The 23,323-nt window shown below is 39.1% G+C and overlaps 1 protein-coding gene across 6 annotated transcripts in view; it reads right to left on the reverse strand.

The window, feature by feature from the left end:
• ST6GALNAC3 (ST6 N-acetylgalactosaminide alpha-2,6-sialyltransferase 3) overlaps positions 1-23,323 on the reverse strand; it is a 592,462-nt gene that overhangs the window by 343,150 nt on the left and 225,989 nt on the right. For all 6 annotated transcript variants that reach the window (XR_006268130.1, XR_006268131.1, XM_043460937.1 and 3 more), the window contains one exon: positions 688-882. Coding sequence is in view for 4 of the 6 variants with exons in the window: in XM_043460937.1 (XP_043316872.1) it covers positions 688-882 (195 nt within the window). In the remaining 2 variants the exon portion in view is untranslated. The remainder of the gene's footprint in view (positions 1-687; positions 883-23,323) is intronic.

Raw genomic sequence — 23,323 nt, forward strand, 5'->3', positions numbered from 1 at the left:
TACTGCATACATTTTGTGAGGTTTTTTATTTTTACTTCACTCTGTGACACAAATCCTTGCTTGCAAAAATGCTAGCACAGTGTGCACTTTCTACTTGTCAATATACCTCCATCCTCTTCTGTACCACCAATGGGCTACAAAGATTTAGAGGTTCAGTGATTATAGGATTTGAATGATTTTAACCCCTTTAAATTTGGAAACTCTTTAAATCCCATTATCTCTGCAGCCACTGAGAATTTTTAAATCAGCTTGGCCTTTTCTAGCTCCAGGTCTAAGGATTACAGAGTTTTAAAGAGTATAAATGCCTCTTTGCAGTTCTACAAAGAGCTGTCCCCAACCAGCTGACCTCCAGGAAATAAAGCCAGCCATTTCTCCAGCTGGTGACTGCTGATCAGAGTTTCTAAATGGAAAGATATGTATGTTATGCCACAAACCACCAGGAAAACAAGTAATTGCTTCCTCAACTCCACATGAAGCCAGTGAATCAGAAGATCTGATGCAGGAGGGGGCAGCAGACTTTAGACATGTGTCAGAAAGTGTCTAAGAATGAAAAAACAGGAAATGTCAGGGACCCAAAGAAGCTCACTGGCCATAGAGGAAATTCAGTAATGGGAAGCCACCTCGCGCCCAAAGAAAAGTTGTTACCACGGACACCCTCAAACCCTAAGTGACCCTCTGAGGTCTTACCTCTTGTGTCCTCACATTTATGTATCCATAGTGAGTTCGAAGGGGCCGCCTGTATGTATAGGAGAATGGTATCCATTTCGCACCAGGTTGTCCAAAGCAGTTTAGTAGCAATGGGAAATTCACTTCATTTACAAGGCGCACCACCAGCAGGAACAGGAATGCTGCTATGAAGCTCACTGCAATCACAGACTTTCTCTACAAAACATTAAAAAAAAAAAAAAGAAGAATGAATGACTTTCAATCAAAAACAGTCTCAGAAAAAGAATGTTTCACTTGGAGACAGAAAACAATTATTTGGTGCCCAGATTGCCCTAATGCCCTGAGCCTCTGAAAACAAACTGAGTATGGATTATATTTCCATCCCATTCCTATCTCGCCTTATCTTCCTATCATCCTCAGTGACTCCTATGCAGCTTTGAAAACCCGAGTCAGACTTTCCCATCTATAGGAAGCCTTTCTTATCTGTTCATTTTCCTCCCCAGTATCGTCCCCTCACCCCCAACCTACCTACTCTAATAGAGGTAAGGAGTCCCACCACTCCAGTACTTTGAAGACCCTTCTCCTGTTGTGCATTTTTCATGGCATAATTCCTTACATGACTTTTCTTTCATGTAATTTTGAGTTTCTGGAGAACTGAGCTGCACTATGCCATATTGCCCTGTATCCTAGGTCTTTAACAGAGTACATACTGTAAGCACCCACAAATATGTGTGTGAATGAATAAATGGATTTTGCACATTCTGGTAGACCCAGTCTCATTATAAAGCATTATTCTGTACTTTATCTAGCACCCTTTATAGGCAAGAAACTTTGTGCTATAGGATATGCAAAAGTAAGATTCAAAAAAGCTAACAGTAGGGAAAAAACCATATCAAGCAGCATAAGAACATCCCCTAAATGGGTTTGTCATCAAACCAGAGTAGAAGCAACTGCATCAGACGGCCATGGGGAAAGGAGAGCTGTATTTGTGCTTGAACTTGATAAAATGCATGCATTTTTCACTAGACATGTGTGAGCAGAGCTTTCTAGGAAGAGGGAACAGAGTAAGGAGGCAAGAAAACATGAGGTTATTCATAGCCACATAGCATTTTGTTTTACTGTGACACAGAGAAGAAGAAAAAGCTGAAAATAAAGATGATAACTTTATAGACTGTCTCAGATACCAAGCTGAGAAGTCTCTGCTGAGTTTGTTGGATGACGGAAAACTGAAGGAGATTTTTTGTTTAATTATTTAATTTTTGAAATGTGACTGTTATGTTATAATCAGTCGCCAGTGTTTGAGGCACTTTGGAGCAGAGTGAAACCAAACATAGGCAGCAACTAGTTAGGGAGATATTCCAATTGTCTAGGACAGAAGTAATGAGGGATGGAAGTAAGAACAGTGGCAGGGGGGAGTAAAAAGGTGAGAAAAGACATGAGCAACTCAATTTAGGTGGAGGACAGAAACCTTGGCTTCTGACTGAACAGAAGTGCCAGACAGAAAATCCAGAGATGCCTGAGATGTTGAGTTCAGGTAGCTGCAATAACACTAATCGTATCAGGAGAAGCCTGGGTGGTCAGGGCAGGAAATGATTTAAGAGAGTAAGTGGACAAAGAGCTTGACTTTCTAAGGCCTAGTTCTCAAGGACAAATGGGTCATCAAGGGTTGGACAGAAAATCAAGTCTAGAGTAAGAAGAAAGAAGAGAGATGAGGACAGATGTCAGGAACAACACTGCCTTCTCTCCAGGGTGAAGACACAATGAAATATTCCTTCCTGAAGAAAGGGCTTTGCCCTTGACTCTTCTTCAAACTTAAGGGAAACCAAATAACTTTCTGGGAAAGACTGAATGCTTGTTGGTGGTGCTGTTGTGTTTTTAGCTTGCCACTTTCTGGTAGAGTCAGCTTCCTTTTACTCCTCACAGAATGTCCCAAAGAAGAAAAGAAGCCCAAAGCTGGCCCCTGAATCCTCCCTGGGCCTGTGGTCACAGTCTCTGAAAGGGCAACAGAATAAGGCCTCAAAGTCAGACACCCAAAGGAAGACTTCTCTCTTGCCCAGCTCCCAGAATTTGTAAAAGCCCCATCCATCCCTCTGTCTAGCCAACCTAATTTTGGAATCACCTGAAAGTCCCTTGAGTTCTGCTTCCTCAAAACCCCTTATCTCACCACTTACTACCACAGCCTTACCTCATTTAACCTTCTAATCATGAAAAACTGTTTTAATTTGTTCCTCTGTGGGATCATTATGTCCACAACATTGCAATGTGTCAAGGTAACAGCTTAAATGAGGTGATGGATCTTACAAGTTTAAAGGGACATAGACCAGAACAGATGGCTAAATAAAAGCAAAGGGGCCAGTCACCCATTAAGTAAACAGGTAAGAACCTTTTTTATCACCATCCGGTAGTTTGTTGCAAACCAGTAGCTTGTTTTGAAGGAAACCAGGTGGGATTTGTGCCTTTGTCTCTTCCACAGCCCAGCGTGGCTCTCTGCTTCTCTGAGCTGCCGCATTGCACTGCATGGCTGGGATTGGAGGACAAAAGCGTGGAGGGCCTGTCTGAATTCACTGATCTTACAAAACAACACATACATAATGCACCCATGAGAGGAAAATAAATCAGCCATTTTGAGAGAAACTTCAAAATGGAATGAAATCATAGTTGTAAAAGCCTGCTACCTAGCAATCCATGTCTGTCTCCCATGCTCTATCAAAGGGAACCAAGTAATGAGCACAGAGAGGATGAAGGGGGCAAATGAGGAGTGAAAGCAGACACTCACTCCTCTGCACTGGACCTACATCACAGTCTACAGTGGGCAGACAGGCTTCCTTCAGGGCTCTGGCTTCCAGTCTCGATTCTGTTGCATTGTCTGACCCTCATTCTTTGCCTTCCTTCATATTTCCATATTCTTGTTTAACATAAGCTCATTCCCATAGTGCTAATATGAAACACCCTGATGGTTCACTAGAAAAGGTCTACAAGCATATTCTGGACTCAAGGACAAAAGGACTTAATGTGGAGTGCATTCTTCTAGTAGTCCCTTCTGCCAGATCATGAGCTTGAGTTTCAACAGCTAAAACAAAACCACAATGAGGCTACTCAAAGTTTCCACACACCAGAATGCACTGAGGATATGTATGTGTGTCTCTATAGGGACATAGGAGTTGGGGAAGTTACAAAATACCAACAGGATATGTTGTTCTCATTTAGTTGCTAAGTCGTGTCCAACTCTTTGCGACCCCATGGACTGTAGCCTCCTCTCTCTTCTGTCCATGGGATTTCCCAGGCAAAATACTGGAGTGGGTTGCCATTTCCTTCTCCAGGGGATCTTCCTGGACCAGGGATTGAACCTATGTCTCCTGCATTGACAGCCACTGTCAGGAAGATTCTTTACTGCTGAGCCACCAGAGATGTGCATCCATGATATATGTGAATATATTTACTCCAAGTCACAACTGCACATTGAGTCCACACTCTGTTTAGACTTGGAGAGGTGCTGAAAAACAGAAATAAAACTACAGAAGATGGACAGGCCACGCTTGCAAAGAGTCACAACTTAGTGCACCTGGCAAGTGAACAGAAAATTCAAATATCATATATTAAATGGGGTATGCACAGGGTGGCGTGGTACCCCAGAGGAAGAGGCGGGGAGCCATGCATAAAACAACTTAAAGAATGCTTGTCTGAAGAGGTGACGTTCAAATGGAGTCCTGACGAATGAGGAGAAGTTAGACAAGTGGAGATGAGAAGGGCATTCCAGGCAGAAGGAACAGTTTAGACAAGGCACAGAAGTTTTTTAAAGGCCTGAATTTGGTCAGAAACATGCAAGTTATTTGATAAGAAGAATGCATTTGATATGTAGTAGGAGATATGCTGGGAAGTGGACAAGGTTCAAATCATAACAAAAAATAATAAACCAAATGCATTAAGTCAGATGCATTTACTTGTCCCACTTCCTGTACATTAGGATAATGAAAAGATAAATGCATAAAGTGCTGTTTTATAACTCTAAAGTATTCTTCACTTTCCAATCAAGTGAAAATGTATCCATCACTTTATCTTATTACAAATTGCCAGTTAACATACCACAACTTGTTTCCAGTTGTTTGATTTTAGTTTATCCTATCAGTTGCTTCTTCTTTTAACTGTTTTGAGTCCATCAACAGTCAGCAAATGACTCTACTTGTTTACACGTGTGTTTTACATCTAATGATTTGTTTATGAAATTGATCACTGCTGCCTTTATTGAAGTAATCAGAGCATTCCCCAGATTCAACAACCAACAATTAGGTAAGAGAAGGCAACAGTAAGTACTTGTCAAGTTAATAATGCATAAGATTCAGTTTAACAAACTTTTCACACTGTAGAAAACAGATATAAATTTAATAAGTCGTTCCCTCAAGCTCACACAGTGAACACTAAATGATATAATAGGTGGAAAAAGCAAAGCACAGGTCAGGGAACCTAGTGAACACCCAAAAATGGAAGATGTCACTATAATATGAGCACTAACTGTGAAATCCTTGGAGGACATGAGCCAGTGATGAGCACAGGCCAGCCGATGGGAACACATGATAAGAACCAAAAGATACCTTTTTCTCAAATATCCCAAGCAGCTGCAGACACATGAACATTCAGCACAACTCATCTACGCGATTTCTGAGAGAATGTCACCATGCCCAAATAGATCTGATGAATTGCTTTATGGAAAACTTTCTCCTTCTTTTGCGCAAGTCTGAAGGGGCCTTTAACAGCTGAGACATTTAGAATTTAATCCCCTCTGTGCTGCAAAAATATGCATCAAAAATGTGGCATTCCAGTTGCTTGCTCTTTAGAGTAGGAATATCATTTATCAGACTTTATAGCAGAAATACCCATTTCAAAGTAAAACCCACAGAGAATTCATGATTTAGGAAGAAAACAATTGCAGAGATCTGGACCTAGCAATTTTGCAACCCATATTAGCATTTTTATGTTTTTATTCTTTTTATCATAGAATTTATCCACAGAATATGTTCTTTAACTTTTAGGTTAGTTGGTTGCTAGATTTTTTTTTTTGTTTATTTTCTGTAAATGATAGACAACAGTATAAAGTTATATTTTTCTATTTAAATTGTATTATTTAATGACTGAATTAGTTACTTATGTGGTAAAATGGCACACTTTTGTCCATATGCTATCACTTACTCAATAATAAATGTGAAACACAGTGTCAATTGTATTATTTATACCATTACTCAGTAACCTCACACAGTGATGGGAACCTACTCATTGCTTATTTGTGACTTATCAAATACAATTTCTTTTCCTGTACAAAAAGCTACATATTCAGTGTAATTCTACCTTATGCCATTGGCCAAGCTCCAAATCTGGTCTCCCTGAATACAACAAAGCTTCATCCCTTTTGTATAAGGATGAATTAGCAAAGCTTAGGGTATATAAATAAAACCTTCATTTGTTTCATTTTATTTATTGAATCAACAAACTGGATCCTGACTGTTAAACTATGGTGAACTCTGGGGGAAATCTCACTCATATGTTGCGGGGGACAAGAAAAAGAGGGTAAAAAGAAAAAGTGGACAACCCTAGACTGGTGGAGTCCACACAGGAGCTTATCAAGGGCAGCCTTAGGCAGCTAGCTGGTAATAGAATCACTGAGGCCATCAAGAAGAGAGTAGTGAATGTCAAACAAGGTCACCAGGGGAGAATAAGCAGCACATCAGAAACCAGGAGGCTAATGAAGAAAATGTGATAGGAAAAAGCAATACATTTTGAGAGCAAGCTTTGAAGAGGGCAGAAGAGTGAAAAAAAAGTAGGAAGGGATTTGGTTAGAGGAAGTTATACAGCATGCCAACGAGTCTGCACTTGCACTATAGACTCTGAAGAAGGGGTCTAAGTGTGAGATAGAGAGGCCAGACTTGATCATGAAAAGCTCACTCTGGAGGTGGTGTAGTAAGTGAATGGACAGGCTGGAAAGACCCTTCAGGAAAGACAACAATGAATGAAAAAAGGCAACAATGGACTACTTCTTCTATCTAGATAGACACTAATAGTGTCTATCACTAATAGACACTAAAAATTCTCAATATGAAAACTGCAATTATTACTTTCAGTGACTGGCTTTTGTTTTCCTAGAAGAATCAATGGGAATAAAGTCCAGATATAGCAGACATGGGTGAATAACCATCATAAACTTAACAGAAGATAACATTTAATGAGTGTTATTAGTTGGAGAAATAGTTCTGTAATCCCTACCTTCTAGATTAAGAAATAGAGATATAGAGAGGTTGAGAAATGTGTCCAAGGTCACAGAGCAAGAAAACAGTAAAGACAGCTATGGAACTCAGATATTCTGACTCTAGAGTCTGTCTTTTAGTGTATGAATTAACTAAGTTGTTAATTGTTATTCATACCAAGAGGAACACTCTTATAGGATTGGTTCAGAAATTTTAAAAACTGGTACTAGCCATAAGCAGATTTTGTAATACATTTTGTCAATAAGCAAAATACCTAATTCATATGGAAAATTAAGAGGCTGATCTGAAGCATGGCAATTATATTTATTTCAAAATCAGTAATTTGTAGACAAATTTAATTCTGGCTCTATTCCCAGTGTTAAAAATACAACTACAGGGTACCATTCATTAGCTCTAAGGGAAAATAAAGCAATTATTCTTCCACTTGTGCTAGAGAATATTAGGTACCCTTAGTCAATCAATAGTGTGGAGTCTTAATTCAAGAAGTCTACAGGAACCAACATGACTGAATGGGTATGTCCGCCCTTCCCAGCTCCACAATTCCATAATCTCTTTATTCAATGAAGATGAAGCCAAACAGCAAAATATTGATGGTTTCTTTAAATAAATGTACACATAAATATATAAATTAATAAAGTCAAATCATTAAAGTGAGTTTTTTTAAGTTGTAGAATATCTTCAGTATGGTGAGCTACTTTAAGAATGTGGAGCTACATCAACATGTCACTTTCAGACATGGGTACAGTCCAGTAAGAAATACAAATCCAATCAACAGAAACCAAAGCAGTAGAGTTCTCACGGGCATCCCCACTGTCATAAACTATTCTATGCAAAATGCTAGGAAAATCACTGGTGGCCAAAATTCTATTTCTGCTTTATTGACTATGCCAAAGCCTTTGACTGTGTGGATCACAATAAACTGTGGAAAATTCTGAAAGAGATAAGAATACCAGACCCCCTGACCTACCTCTTGAGAAACCTGTATGTAGGTCAGGAAGCAACAGTTAGAACTAGGCATGGAACAACAGACTGGTTCCGAAAAGGAGTACATCAAGGCTGTATATTGTCACCCTGCTTATCTAACTTATATGCAGAGTACATCATGAGAAATGCTGGGCTGGATGAAGCACAAACTGTAATCAAGATTGTTGGGAGAAATATCAATAACCTCAGATATGCAGATGACACCACCCTTATGGCAGAGAGTGAAAAAGAACTAAAGCGCCTCTTGATGAAAGTGAAAGAGGAGAGTGAAGAAGTTGACTAGAAGCTCAACATTCAGAAAGCTAAGATCATGGTATCCGGTCCCATCACTTCATGGCAAATAGCTGGGGAAACAGTGGAAACAGTGGCTGACTATTTTTCTGGGCTCCAAAATCACTGCAGATGGTGACTGCAGCCATGAAATTAAAAGATGCTTACTCCTTGGAAGGAAAGTTATGACCAACCTAGACAGCATATTAAAAAGTAGAGACATTACTTTGTCAACAAAGGCCTGTCTAGTCAAGGCTATGGTTTTTCCAGTAGTCATGTATGGATGTGAGAGGTGGACTATAAAGAAAGCTGAACGTGGAAGAATTGATGCTTTTGAACTGTGGTGTTGGAGAAGACTCTTGAGAGTCCCTTGGACTACAAGAATTTCCAACCAGTCCATCCTAAAGGAAATCAGTCCTGGGTGTTCATTGGAAGGACTAATATTGAAGCTGAAACTCCAATATTTTGGCCACCTATGTGAAAAGCTGACTCATTTGAAAAGACCCTGATGTTGGGAAAGATTGAAGGCAGGAAGAGAAGGGGATAACAGAGGATGAGGTGGTTAGATGGCATCACTGACTCAATGGACATAAGTTTGGGTAAACTCCGGGAGTTGGTGATGGACAGGGAGGCCTGGCATGCTGCGGTTCATGGGGTCGCAAAGAGTCGGACACGACTGAGTGACTGAACTGAACTGACTGAAAATCTCTTCAGGGATTTGTTTTTTTTTTTCTCCAAAGGAAACTTCCTGCAGCTGCAAACACTATGTGCTGTGCTTAGTCGCTCAGCTGTGTCTGACTCTTTGTGACCCCATTGACTGTAGACAGCTAGAGTCCTCTGTCCATGGGATTCTGCAGGTGAAAATACTGGAGCGGGCTGCCATTCTCTTCTCCATGGGATCTTCCCAACCCAGGGATGAAACCCAGGTCTCTTGCATTGCAGGCAGATTCTTTACTGTCTGAGCCACCAGGGAAGCCCAAGAATACTGGAGTGGGCAGCCTATCCCTTCTCCAGTGTATCTTCTCAACCCAGGAATCGAACCAGGGTCTTCTGCATTGCAGGTGGATTCTTTATCAGCTGAGCTACCAGGGAAGCCTATAGAGAAGTTCAAGTTAACATGAACATTATGAGTATCAGATGGCATGTTAGGACATCACACTGAACTTTCTAACACTTATTTTAAAATCTAATGAAAAATGTCAATGAGTTTTCAATATGCCTGCACATTTTTCTTATTTTATCTGAGGAGGGTATTTAGGTTTTCTGGCCTAATTTGATTTTCAAATGCTACAATATCAAATGAAAACAATCATGGCTACATTCACTGAGTTTATTTTATAAAAGTATATAAAACCAGTTTTATATCATTTTGCTTCTTCATATTAAAATATTGCTTCAGCATATATCCTTTCATATAGAGAAAGAAATCAAAGTTCTTCAGAAACACAACAGAAGTGAAGATGGATACTGAATATGTAAAATGAAGGACCCAGCAACCAAAATCTCTCAGTGTGGCTATACAGATAGACATAGAGAGATTTAATCCAAAAGGCTGGTTCTCATGGTGAGAGCATCAGAGATTGGGGCAAATGAACCTAAAGTTGTGGTTTTTTCCTTAAATCTTTGTACTCATAGAAGAAATATGTTCCAGTCTACCTGCTATTCTCTCCCTATCCCCTGGCATTCTGTTGAGGGAAGAGAGGTGCTAATTAACCAGGGGTGATGAAGATAATTAGGTCAGCAGACCAAACGTTTTTGTTTTATTCTCAGCCAACACATAGTCTTCATTCACCTTAATAGGTTTCTATAAACATCAGCTTGGCATCGTTCACTGTTAAACCACTGAGTTTGTCTTTTAGAATCCAATTCTTACTTTATGTTTAGGACACAGAAGTAGAGCATAAGGATAAATTCTGGTGATCCTAATGTCATTAGGGCAGGGGTCCTGCCCAGAAGCATCATGATGATGATTAGAATGACAAGGATGAATCTATATGGCATTACAGTATACAGCACTTCCCTTTAAGCACTTTCAGACTTACTACCTCACATGATTGTCCACATAGCCAGTGAAATAAGACGGGATGGTCAGATGCTTGCAAGTTTCATCTCCCATCTGTCCTTTCATTCCCTTCCTGTTTCCAGCTGGACTTCTCACTATGCTCCAACGCCCCTTGGCTAGCCAGTTCCTGTGACTTTGTCTGGGCTGCTCCCCACTGTTGCCCTGCTGTGTTCTACCACCCCCATCTCTACAAGTTCAAGTATAACTCAGCCTAAATCATATAATCTTCCTAAAGCTCTCTATTTCTCCCTGACTCCCAGTTCATAAATAATGGTGGGGTGGGTAATGAAAGAAGATAGAAGAAAGAGATTAGCAGAAATGCAGAGTGAGGAAGGGAGGGAAAATGATTTTTCTATAATTCTGTTTATAAAAATTCCTCGAGGGTGTGAACAAAGTCTGAGAAACATCTTTCATTCAGGCAGCATAAAACACAGTGTCTTGAATTTAAAAGAATGAATATCACATATTTGTTGAAGAAAAAAATAGAATAAAAGAGTGAAAGAAAGGATGGATGGATTCAAAGTTATTCTCTTCTAAATATAGGCAGTAAATCATCCAAAAAGTTATAGTTTAGGATCATTAGGGGAAAAAATGAGGGGAAAACCCACAAATTTTTGCTTTCTTTTCTTCTTCTTAATTCACTTTACTTAAAACTACCTGTGTAGATTTGATGTGGGCATGGAGAGGAGACAAGGGAGGAACACTAGGGTGGGGGAACATTAAGTGGGAAGAATTCTTGTCCTTGTTAAACTGGACTTTTCGATGAGCATTGCTTCAAAGTTCTGATAGAACTCACAGATCTGCTTAGAGCAACATCCTTTTTACAACACATAAAGAAAAGACTTCTAATAATTCACATTTTTAAGAAAACCGGCTCTTGTCCAAGGAAAACGCTTAAAGCTGGAATCCCACATCATGGAATGAGAAGTGAATAACAGAAGAGTAGCCTGTCCTTCTAATAAGGACAATGGCCCATTTTCTGAGAGCAGGAACTTGCAACTGTTAGCTGTGTGCTCAGCAAGTATCAGGTACTGTGCCAGGAATCTTATAGGGATGAAATTAGATTCTCACCAGCAGCCTATCTGTAGACTCAGGGTGGTCAAGTTACACTAAATGAGCCAATATAGGTAACCTTGGGCACGCTGTATAACCTGTTTGTGCTTCTGTTTTCTTACATGAAATTGGCGGGGGCGGGGGTGGATATCACCTGCCTAATGTGATTGTTAAAGGTTTAAATGAGTTACTACATATGAAGGGCATTACAGCACTGCCTGGCAAGAGGAAAGTGCTTAACACATGCTAGCTTTTATTGTTAGAGTATCTCATCAGATCTAAGACATCATCCATTGTTCATCACAATATTACTCTAAATATGCTAAGAAAGGAAACCAAGGTGTGAGCAGACACCAAAGTGCTATTCCTTTCAAGTTAGAATATTCTAGAAATAAAGATGCTATCCAAAAAGGCACAGCAAGAAGACAGAAAGGAAAAATAATCTCCCCCAAAAACCTGAACCACAGTCAGGTACTCAAGCAGCCTTCTGATACAAGTTCACACTACCACTGTGATTCAAAGAAAAAGTCAGTAAATAATTCAATTTAAAGTGGTCTCTGGATGGTAGTGTCCCCAGATGACCATCTGAAACAACACACAAATCCCAACTGGATGAATTAAACTTTATTGTAGGCAAATAGCAAATGCAAGGTACTGTGTATAAGACTCTGTTCATTTTCAGAGATGCAAAAAAATAGAAAGATATTTTTAAATAAATGAAATATGGTGGTATTCCCTGGAGAAGGAAAGGGCAACCCACTCCAGTATTCTTAACAGGAGAATCCCATGGACAGAGGAGCCCGGCAGGCTACAGTCCATGGGGTCACAAAGAGTCGGACATGACTGAGCCACCGAGCAATGCTGGTATTGCTGTTACCGGTGTCATTGTTATCATCATCGTCATCCCAGGGAACAAAGAGAACCAGGGATGGAGCTTGGACTATTTTAAACACCTGTCCCTCACCCTAAACTCTAAAGGAAGCATAACCACAAATCCACAGAGTCTGACAGAATCCTGGAACTTCCCAGGACACTGGAATTCACAAATGTAAAAATGCCCAAGGGCTTTTTTTTTTTCCCTCTTGTCCAGATTGCACAAGTTGAAAGAATAAAAAATTACCTTCTTTTTTGGAAAATGTTTAGACTACCCTGCACACATCTGCATATGGGCCCCATCTCCATGCACCAATATCAACTGTTGCACTCCTAGGAACTCTTTAAAGAATGCTCTTGGAGGTCAAAGTTGAACCTTGGCAGAGGAATGCATACATATTAAACAGTCTTTTTATGAACAGAAATAGAGTTTTGCCAGAGCATAAGTTTCATGATGATAATAAACAGCACTGTGCCATGAACATTCAAATTTCTAAGTAAGACAGGTTTCCTATCAATTCTGGATTTAACATTAACATTGCATTGACAGTCGTTTGAATTGCTCATGAAACATAAAGTCTATTAGTTTATTGCTTATAGTTTCCTGTGCTAAAATAGCAAAGGCAGAAAGACCTCCATTGTTATGCACAAGGTCTGTCATCAGTGAGTTCCTGATATATTTTTCATCATAACCAGATCAGTCAGTGCTGTATTTCCTATAGCCTACTAGCTATCTCTATTTGGACATCTGAGGTAACTCAAATTCAATAGCAGTAGTACAGATCCAAACTAATGATACCTTCTCTTCCTCATCTACAGTGTGCTTCTGAGTAGCTGTCATTAAAGTCACTTTGGAGTCCCAGTACTTAAAATCTCACCTCTGCTTAGTAGCTATATAACATGGGGCATCTTAATTTTCTTTGGCCTTGTTCCTCATCTATAAAATCATAGAATCATTATGAAAATCAAATAATGAGAAAACACATAAAGGACCAAGCTTAGGACTGAGCACATAGCAGGCAATAAATGATCGTTAATTTCCTTCTGTTCTCCACATACCAGTCCCCTACACAAGCTGTCATTTTTCCACGGAATGTCTTCTTTGCTTTCTCTGTCAGAAAAGTGAAAGTGAAAGAAAGCAAAAGTCACTCAGTCATGTCTGAGTAGCCTGCCAGGCTCCTCTCTCCGTGGAATTCTTCAGGCCAGAACACTGGAGTGGGTAGCCTTTCCCTTCTCCAGGGGATCTGCCCCACCCAGGGATTGAACCCAGGACTCCCCCATCGCAGGTGGATTCTTTACTGTCTGAGCCACCAGGCAAGCCTCTGTCAGAAAACTGCTACTTATTCTTTGAGATCAAACCCAAAAGATCATCTCTTCTAAAATGATCCTGACCACCCTTGAAGATTTCAGAGCACTTTTTTCTGAGGCATAATTCATGAAGATAATTCATCTGGTAATTATTTAATTACCAGGCAACCTTCATCATTCAACCAAATTCTGCAAACACATAGCATACTATGCCTCCACATTCTTTTTCCCCAGACAGACATTACTAATCAACCATAGTATCATTTCTCCCTGAGTAAGGATGCAAATTCAAAACCCTTTCAACACAATGATCCAGGCAGTAGCAATGCTAATAAATCAGCCTGGTATATTTACCTCTGTGGTACAAAACAGGTAGCAACTTAAGATCAGAGGCTATGTCTTGATAAGTCTATAACCCACGTGACCACAGATATGATTGTTATCCTCTCTTGGTCTTGATTTCCTCACCTGTCTGACAGACTATTTTTAGGAAACTAGCTGGTGGTCAAGTCTAATGACACTGTAATGATGACCAGGGGCCCTGACTGATCAAAACTGATGTCAGTTCAAGGAAGATCTGCAGCACAGCTCTGCACAAGACCCCCACTCTGTGTCCAGGCCCATTTCTTATCAGAGTTAGGCACGCCTTCAGACACTTGAAAATTGAACCTGGTGTCTATGTAATTGAAATAGAAATGCGGTGAGAATTTGTGAACTTTCAACTTGGTAGATAGCAGCTGTCACTTACCAAAGCCTACCTGATTGCAGCTATTTTGTACCTGCTGAGAAAAAGTTTGCAGCAAAAGAGATTATTTCCTTTTTAATCCTTGTCTGAAAAGAAGTTTCCATGTAATTTGACCCAGTTGTATGGAATAGGATCAGGTTCAGTCTTTCACATGTATATGGACACAATCGGGTTAACACCCCTGGCCAAACCACTTCCACTGAGCCCTGGCCCTCTCAATAAGAATTTTAAATGTCCACTGAGTTATTTTGTTGAAAACTTGATATAAAAGCAAAGAGAGTCTGAACATTTTCAATTCTATGTATATTTATTAAAATAAGAAAAAAAAATCTGTTTTTGTATCTTATGTGTGTGTATGTGTTAGTTGCTTGGTTGTGTCCAGCTCTTTGCAACCCCATAGACTGCAGCCCACCAGGCCCCTCTGTCCTTGGGATTCTCCAGGCAAGAACACTGGAATGGGTTGCTAGTTCCCTCTCCAAAAGGAACTATAGAAAGAAAGAAAGTGAAAAAAAAAAAGAAAGAAAGTGAAGTCACTCAATCATGTCTAACTCTTTGAGACCCCATGAACGGTAGCCTACCAGGCTCCTCCATCCATGGAATTTTCCAGGCAAGAGTACTGGAGTGGGTTGCCATTTCCTTTTCCACTGTATCTTATAAGTGACTGCATTAAAGATGAGGTTTCTCTGGAGATTAGTTCTATGAGCCAAATATTCAGATTTATTCAGTAAACATTATCATAAAAATATACACCATGGTAGTTCCAGGAAAAGAATTACCAATAAATAATTGTGAAGAAACAAAGGCCATTTCCCCAGATTTAGAAGCAGATTCAGTGGATGAGAGGTAAGCCTGTGCTAGATCTTAATAGTTAAACTAAAATTTCAGCTCTGGTGCCCAAGACCCTGCCTAGGTGGGTATTCTTTTACAGAATTAGGTCCCAATAATTAAACTTTCACAACCCCTAAAGAGTTTACCACCATCCCTAACACTGAACTTCCTATTTATTAAGTGTCTCTGTTCACTGTTGGAATGACTAGCTTACACTGAACTTCCTATTTACTAAGTGTCTCTGTTCACTGTTGGAATGACTAGCTTAACATCTCTCTTCCTGCAGGACAATGGACTCTTGAAAAACCAAAGCTCTACCTCTCATGTTCACCAGTGCTTCACCACTCGCAAAAGCAGCCTTGTGTAAACAGACCTCCAAAACACATGAGGAATCTGGAAACAGTTCTGGAGGCCTGCCTGAGTGTGGCACAGATTATCTTCTCTAACCACATGTCTACTAGTCTCAGTCAGCTACAGGACTTCCCTGGTGGCTGAGATAGTAAAGAATCCACCTTCCAATGCAGGAGACTTGGGTTCAATCCTTGGGTCAGGAAGATCCCCTGGAGAAAATGACAACTCACTCCAATATTCTTGCCTGGGAAATTCCATGGACCGAGGAGCCTGGTGGGCTACTGTTCATGGGGTCACAAAGAGTTGGACATGACTCAGCGAATAAACAACAAAAAGTCAGTTACAAGGGCAAGGCCACCTCCATGCACTTGTCTGCTCTCTAAACACCTAACCACCAATGACTAGGATGGTGCTTAGAAAACACATCATTCCTGTTCACTTTAAAAAAACAATATTTGCTGATTTTGTTCGATAATTTCCCAAAGCATGAAGTTGGACCATAGTCAGCATATTTTGACATTTTTCTGTGATTTGTTATTTTTAGGCGATATTTTGCAAATCGGGCTTTGCTCCTGATTTTAACAAAGCCTTTTCTTCCTGAGCAAAACAGATGAACAGTTCAGCAAGACAGGGCGGCTTTTATCTGCAAAAAAATCTGCCTTTCAGCAGAGCAGACAATACAAGCAAAATGGAGGCAAACACATGCAATATTTCCTGTATGTGAATTGTGAGTCTTTTCTCCTGTGGGATGAGCAAGTGGCAAGATAGTTTATTCCCGTGTGACACGGATAGCAGGTCCTGAATACTTCTGAATATATCACTTTTATTGCCTTTTATATTGAATTACTGTGAAGGAAAAAATACTTCTGTGAGAATTCAAAATCAAAATACTTTAGGAGCCTTTAGAATCCACCTCTGGGACATAAAGAAAAGCTTAAGAAAACAAATAAATCTGCTCTGCTCAGGGATACCACATACCACTCCCACTGAGAGAGGGCCCCTTCACAGAAAGGGAAATGTTATCAAATATTTATGTTGACTTTCAGGGGAAAAGGTAAGTGTTCTATCTGGGGTCCAGAAACTCTGAACCTGTCTCTGCTGCTTTAGAACTTGCTATGTAAGGGATAAAATTTGCCCCAGGGTGCTTTGGCCTGCAGCATTTCAACACCACATGCTTCTTCTGGGACTTGACTTAACATGCTTTCTAATGGTATATTTCACTAGAACTCTCACCTCTCCATTATCCACCAATTATAAAAATTCTTATTCAATATAAAAATTCAAATTCTTTTTCAATTCTTGTTCAATTTTTTGGGTTTTCAAATGCATTTTTTTGCACTTGAATAGATTTCCTCTCTTTTCGATGCAACCAAGAACTCCACAAACCAAGGTAAGTTGTTTCAACCATTTTAGTTCTAAGTTTGTCCTTTACTGTTTAGGTGAGAAGTTGCTTGTATGGTAAGTAAAGCCCAGTGGCTTAGCATGACATACAAGCCCCTCTAGGATCTGACCTGTGACTGTGTGTCTAGCCTAGGTCTCAGGATTTCAAAGCCCATTCTTCATAGTTTGGCTACAGTAAGCATCCTGTGCTTCTTGAAAGGCTCTATGCTTTTTGACAGCTCCATACATTGGTGTAATTCCTTCTATCCAAAAGTTCAGTTCAGGGGTTAAAAAAAAACCACAACAAAACAAAGCCAAAAAAAAAAAAAAAAATCTGTCTTCACACTCTAAAAAACTTTACCTCCTTTCAGACAGTTCCTCTAGCCTTTCTACTGCCTCGTCAGGAAATCCATCCCTAGATCTTGCAGAGTTCATAGCCAGATGAGAGGAAAAGAAAGAGAGAAATTACAAATAGAGACATAAAAATATATATATATATATGTATATGTATAATTTGCAGTGGTTCAGGCATGTTGTAATTGTAGTAGCACTAACTGAGCACCTATTACTTGTGTGGAATTGTGCTAGACCCTTTCTTTACACACATTTCCTCTAATATTGACAACTGAAATACACATAAATACTTTTATCCCTCACTTTAGGGTTGAGGAAACTGCTGGTCAAAGGGGAGAAATGATTGTCCCAGGATAAGAACTAATAAGTAGTGATGTCAAGATCTAAACCAGACTATCCAAGAATCTAGTGATTTTTCCATTATACCTCAGTTCAGTTCAGTTCAGTCGCTCAGTCGTGTCTGACTCTTTGCGACACCATGAATCGCAGCATGCCAGGCCTCCAAGTCCATCACAAACTCCCCGAGTTTACTCAGACTCATGTCCATCGAGTCAGTGATGCCATCCAGCCATCTCATCCTCTGTCATCCCCTTCTCCTCCTGCCCCCAATCCTTCCCAGCATTAGGATCTTTTCCAATGAGTCAACTCTTTGCATCAGGTAGCCAAATTATTGGAGTTTCAGCTTCAACATCAGTCCTTCCAGTGAACACCCAGGACTGATCTCCTTTAGGATGGACTGGCTGGATCTTCTTGCAGTCCAAGGGAATCTGAAGAGTCTTCTCCAATACCACAGTTTAGAAGCATCAATTCTTCAGTGCTCAGCTTTCTTTATGGTCCAAGTCTCACATCCATACATGACTACCAGAAAAACAATAGCCTTGACTAGATGGACCTTTGTTGGCAAAGTAAGGATATCTTATCTCATAGCTCTGTATTTATTGTTGTATCTTAAAGTTCTATCTTTGTCTACTTCAATTAACTATAATACTTTGAAGGAAAAGACTGAATTTTGGACACCTAGTTTTGGAAACTCATTATTTGGCATATACAAGGTGCTCAAGAAATGTTGGTGAAGAAAAAGAAGGAAATGATGAATCAGTAAATTAAATGAATGCAATAATTTGCTTCTGTGCTTTTCAAATGAAAAAAAAAGTTATTATAAGTGGAAACTGAGATGCTTGTACACATCCTGATGCTTTGTTTTAATCATTTTCAAGAGGCAGTGTAGTCAAAAGATGATTTGGAGACAAGAGACTATAATCTTAGCTCCACAGTGGACAAATTAGTTCCTATCTACAGATTCCTAAAGTGTAAAACGGAGATTATAAGAGACCCTTCCTCAAAAATTTATGAGGTTTAACTCTTATGAAAGTGAAAAATGAAAGTGTTAGTTGCTCAGTGTGTGTCTGATTCTTTGTGACTCCATGGACCACAGCCCGCCAGGCTCTTTTGTCCATGGAATTTTCCAGGCAAGAATACTAGAGTGAGTAGCCATGCCCTTCTCCAGGGGATCAAAGGCTATCAAAAGCCCTTTCTTCATAAACACCTAATTTCCATACAAATGTTGACTGATTTTGACAGTCAACTACAGAGGATGATTTTCCTTAAGGACTATTTATTTTTAAAATAATACTTTTGTAAGCAGAATGATGAGGGCTAAAGAATTTAATATTTTCTACAAATCAATGCATACTTATTGAGCATGGTGTACCATGTCTAACTTTTTTGAAGCTTCCCTGGTGGCTCAGCAGTAAAGAATCTGCCTGCAATGCAAGAAATGCAGGAGACACTGGTTTGATCCCTGAATCAGGAAGATCCCCTGAAGGAGGAAATGGCAGCCAATCCAGTATTCTTGCTGGGAAAATTCCATGGGCAGAGGAGCCTGGCAGGCTACAGTCCATAGAATCGCAAAGAGTCATATATATGGGTAACTAAACACATATATACATACACCATGTCTATACAGGGTCTGAGTTTAGTCTGTTCTCCTAAAATAAGAAAGTTGGTGATAGAAAAAATATGAAGAAGAAACATTAATGTATTTCTTATAAAATAATTTAATGTCATTCTTTCTTATTAGGTTGAAATTCTACAAGGGGTGGGAACTATTTCTCTTTTTGTTGGTACTACATCATCCTCATATAATATCTGGTATAAAGATGGTATTCAAGATACATTTATTGAATACACATTCATAGCTCATTGTTTAGTAAAATACTATCATGGACACTTGGGGTTTCTAAGATAAGACATGGTCTGGAAATTGAGAGTAACAGTTAATAGTGAAGTGAATTTTCCATTTAGGAAAAGCAACAGGAGTTTGCCAATTGAAAACAAGTCCAGGAAAGTAGGAGAAAGCCAGGTTCTAATTGGAGTGACCAAAAGACATTTCCTTAGGAAATAATGAATTTTCGCCAACTACTGATATTACAGTTCTCAAAAGTATTTTACTCCATGAAAATGTATTTCCTCCTTTCACCTAACATATAAACACATGCACGCACACACACACACACACACACACACACACACTTTGATTTTGATCTCCAGGCTTTATTCTTCCCTATGTATAATTCTTCCTCTCTGAAGCCTACCCAAGTGGAGACTCCAAAGACTCTAACTATGGACATTAAAGAAACCTAAGTTTGCTTCCAGATAAGTGCACTTTACCACTCTGCATTTGTAATCTGGAAAATTATGCATTTGAGCATCTGTAATCTGGTAGGATAGTAACCTACCACTTCTTATAGTAACATTGAGGATTGAAAAAGCACACAGTGAGTATTCAGTAAATGTGTCTTCTGTTGCCTACTCCCTAACCTCTCTATTCATCCTACATCATGAGAGAAACAATTTGTAACTACTAAGTCTCAGTTCCTCAGAGGTGGGAACACACATAACACACACACAGAGATTCAAATACCTTACCTTTACCAAACACAATAGTACTAAAGTCCAACGCCTCCAAAGAATAGTACACTTGGTAGAACATTCTGAGATTTAAACTACAAAGGCCCATGCTAGTAACACCTTGAAATACAACCTTTGGGTCTCCTTAGTTGGAAAAATCTTCAAGAAGTTTTTTGATATCAAAGAATATACCTATTTTCGGTAGCTTTAAACTATAATTGCTCAGGCTCCCTGGTGGGAAAAAAAAATAAAGTCTCATACAGAGAAAGAAAACATCTCAATAAAGTCTTCTGGAGGAAAAAAATCTCTCACTGGTTTGCAAAAATTCTCGACAGAGCTTTTATCATAGCATGGAGTGGAGAAGCTTCCACGAAGAAGAATCAGATTGTAGTGAGAGGAACAAGTAAAGAATTACAGTGCTCCAAATCCTGATCACTTTTTACAAATTGAACATCTTCCCTTTCTCATCCCAAATTATGGAAATTTGGTTTATTCTACCTTCTAACGGGAAATGAAATGTATACAACAAATAGCATCTTCCCAGGGTATTTCCCTTTCTCAAATAATAGATATGTGCATTAATTTCACATAAATTATATGCCTAAATACACCAACTAACAACATGCTACACACACCCATCACTCTGCTTACCTTAAGTGGGTTGAACTTGACCTTCAAAGCCCTTGAAATGCAAAAAAATTTACTCTTTTCTGACATTTATGAGTGTCTTTTCTGCTTGACTGCCTTTTACCGCTTGGAAATAATAGTGAAAGCATTGTAGACAAAACCTGCTATAAACACTAACAAATAAGAGGAAAGGCAGACAGTTTTATTCCAGGCAGGTTAAAGCTAATCTAATCAAATCTAATTCTCTCTCTCTTTCTGTAAGCCTACCACTATGTTCAATTTATTTTTTGATTAGAAGTGCAATAGGATAGTCCTCTGTTGGACCACAGTTAAACAATACTGAGTTTACATTTTCCTTACAAACAATTCTGATGAAACAACACATTTTAAAGGTGCTTTTTCAAAAAAGCATTGTCTAATACCAAAGCTAAGTTCCAAGGAGATTTTAAGGGGAACTCTTTCTTACTGTTTTTTGACTTTGAAAATTTATGGATGGTTCTATTGTAACCCATAATAAAATACACCTAAGAGAAAAGTGTTCTTTGGTCCTGGATTTCAGAGATTTCAGAAAAAGAGCTCTTTGGAAATACTGACTAATGGTAGTAAAGACATTATGTGTATTTAAATACTGAATAATGGGAACAATGAGACCTGAAGAATAGTTAGGAATTCAGCCAGCAAGGTACAAAGAGCTATTTTCTTTCCATTGAACAAATGCACAGTCTCTCATCAAAGAGAGAGCTCCCTTAGTGAGCATGAAGCAAGGCTACATTCACCCCAAATGACTGTGCATAAATGACCAGTTTGCCTTTATGTGAAAAGTTTTCACTGACCAGTAAATCATCCTGTTTCTCCTAGACTTTAATTGTGGTGTTGAGCTATGCATACCTACCTACACACACACACACACACACACACACACACACGCTTCTACCGATAATGTACCAGTTGTTAGAAATGAAGGAATTTTACTTATGTTCTCAGAAAAAGAAAGGGGGAAAGACTACCGCTTTATCTCCAAATTAACATTAGTATATGACTTTCACCTAATAGACTAGGAAATTTCAAGAAGACATTTAAACATTAAATGTCTATCTAGTGTTAAACTTGAGAATGATATGAACAGCAGCTGCAAAAGATAGTCTAGTGGTCTCTTACAAAACTAAACATCCTATTACCACATGACCCAGCAATCATGCTCCAAAGGAGATAAGAACCATATCCACATAAAACCTGCACATGGATGTTTATGACAGGTTTATTCATAATTGCCAAAACTTGAAAGCAACCAAGATGTCCTTCAGTATATGAATAGGTAAATAAACTGAGGTACATTCAGACAATGGAATGCATGTATATATGTCTACTTGGTCACTTAAATTGTGTCTAACTCTGTAACTCAATGGACTGTAACCCACTAGGCTACTCTGTCCATAGGATTCTCCAGGTAAGAATACTGGCATCTGTTGCCATCCCTTCTTCCAGGGGATCTTTCCAACCCAGAGATTGAACCCACATCTCCTGTATTGCAGGCAGATTCTTCATCACTGAGCTACCAGGAAGCCAGACAAAGGAATATTCAGCACTAAAAAGAAATGCATTCCAAACCATGAAAAGACATGCAGGAACTTTAAATGCATATTACTAAATAAAAGAAGCTAACTTGAAAAGGCTACTTACTATGATTCCAACCATATAACACTTTAAAAAGGCAAAAGTATAATGATAGCTTAAAAAAAAAAGTTCAGTGACTGCCAGGAGTTAGGGGACAGGGAGAGAAGAACAGGTGAAGAACAGAGGATATTTACGGGAGTAAACTACTCTGTATTTTACTACAATGATGGATATATATCATTATAAATTTTTCCAAACCCATAGAATGTATAATACCAGTAATGAAGCCTAAACTATGGACTGTATTGATAATGATGAGTTGATAATAATAGGTTCATCAGTTGTAATCATTCTGGTGAGGACTGTAGATAGTGGGGGAGGTTATTCATGAATGGGGACAGAGAGTATATGGAAAATTTTTATACGTTCAGCTTGATTTTGTCGTGAACTTAAAACTGCACTTAAAAAGTCTATTTTAAAAAGTGGTAGCTGCAATAAAAAGGAAACAGCACCTGCTTTGGGTGTCACTTGGCCCTGGTTCTAATCTGGGTGTTTCTACTAACCAGCTATGTAACTTTGGACTTGTTGGGATTCAGTATCCTGATACGCAAAATTGGAGAAGAAAATCAATATATTTGATATTTTCAAAAGTCACTTCTAGCACAGTGTGGAAATTTTGTAGGCCTAATGATCAAACGAGAAAGGTAAATGATGAATTAGTGCCACCCTAAAGGGAAAAAAGACCCTAATGGCATATACCAAAGTATGAATACCCACAGTTATCTGTTACCAATTATATTGATCAAATCTTCAAACATTTAATACAACAGCAACAATTCTGTTGACAAAATAAGCATTTAAAAAATCTCAAAAAGGTAGAAAGATGGGAGAAAGCCAATATGATTAAATAATACAATGATAAATGGGATAGATAACAAACCGGGGGGTGGGGAGAGGAAGCATTGTTCCAATAAAAGATGGGGGTGGGGGGGAATGTTTCCTTGATATTACTAGAAGGGAAAAAAAAGGCCTAAGGTTTTAGTT

This window comes from Cervus canadensis, chromosome 2 (genome assembly GCF_019320065.1).
Source record: "Cervus canadensis isolate Bull #8, Minnesota chromosome 2, ASM1932006v1, whole genome shotgun sequence".
Classification (NCBI taxonomy): domain Eukaryota; kingdom Metazoa; phylum Chordata; class Mammalia; order Artiodactyla; family Cervidae; genus Cervus; species Cervus canadensis.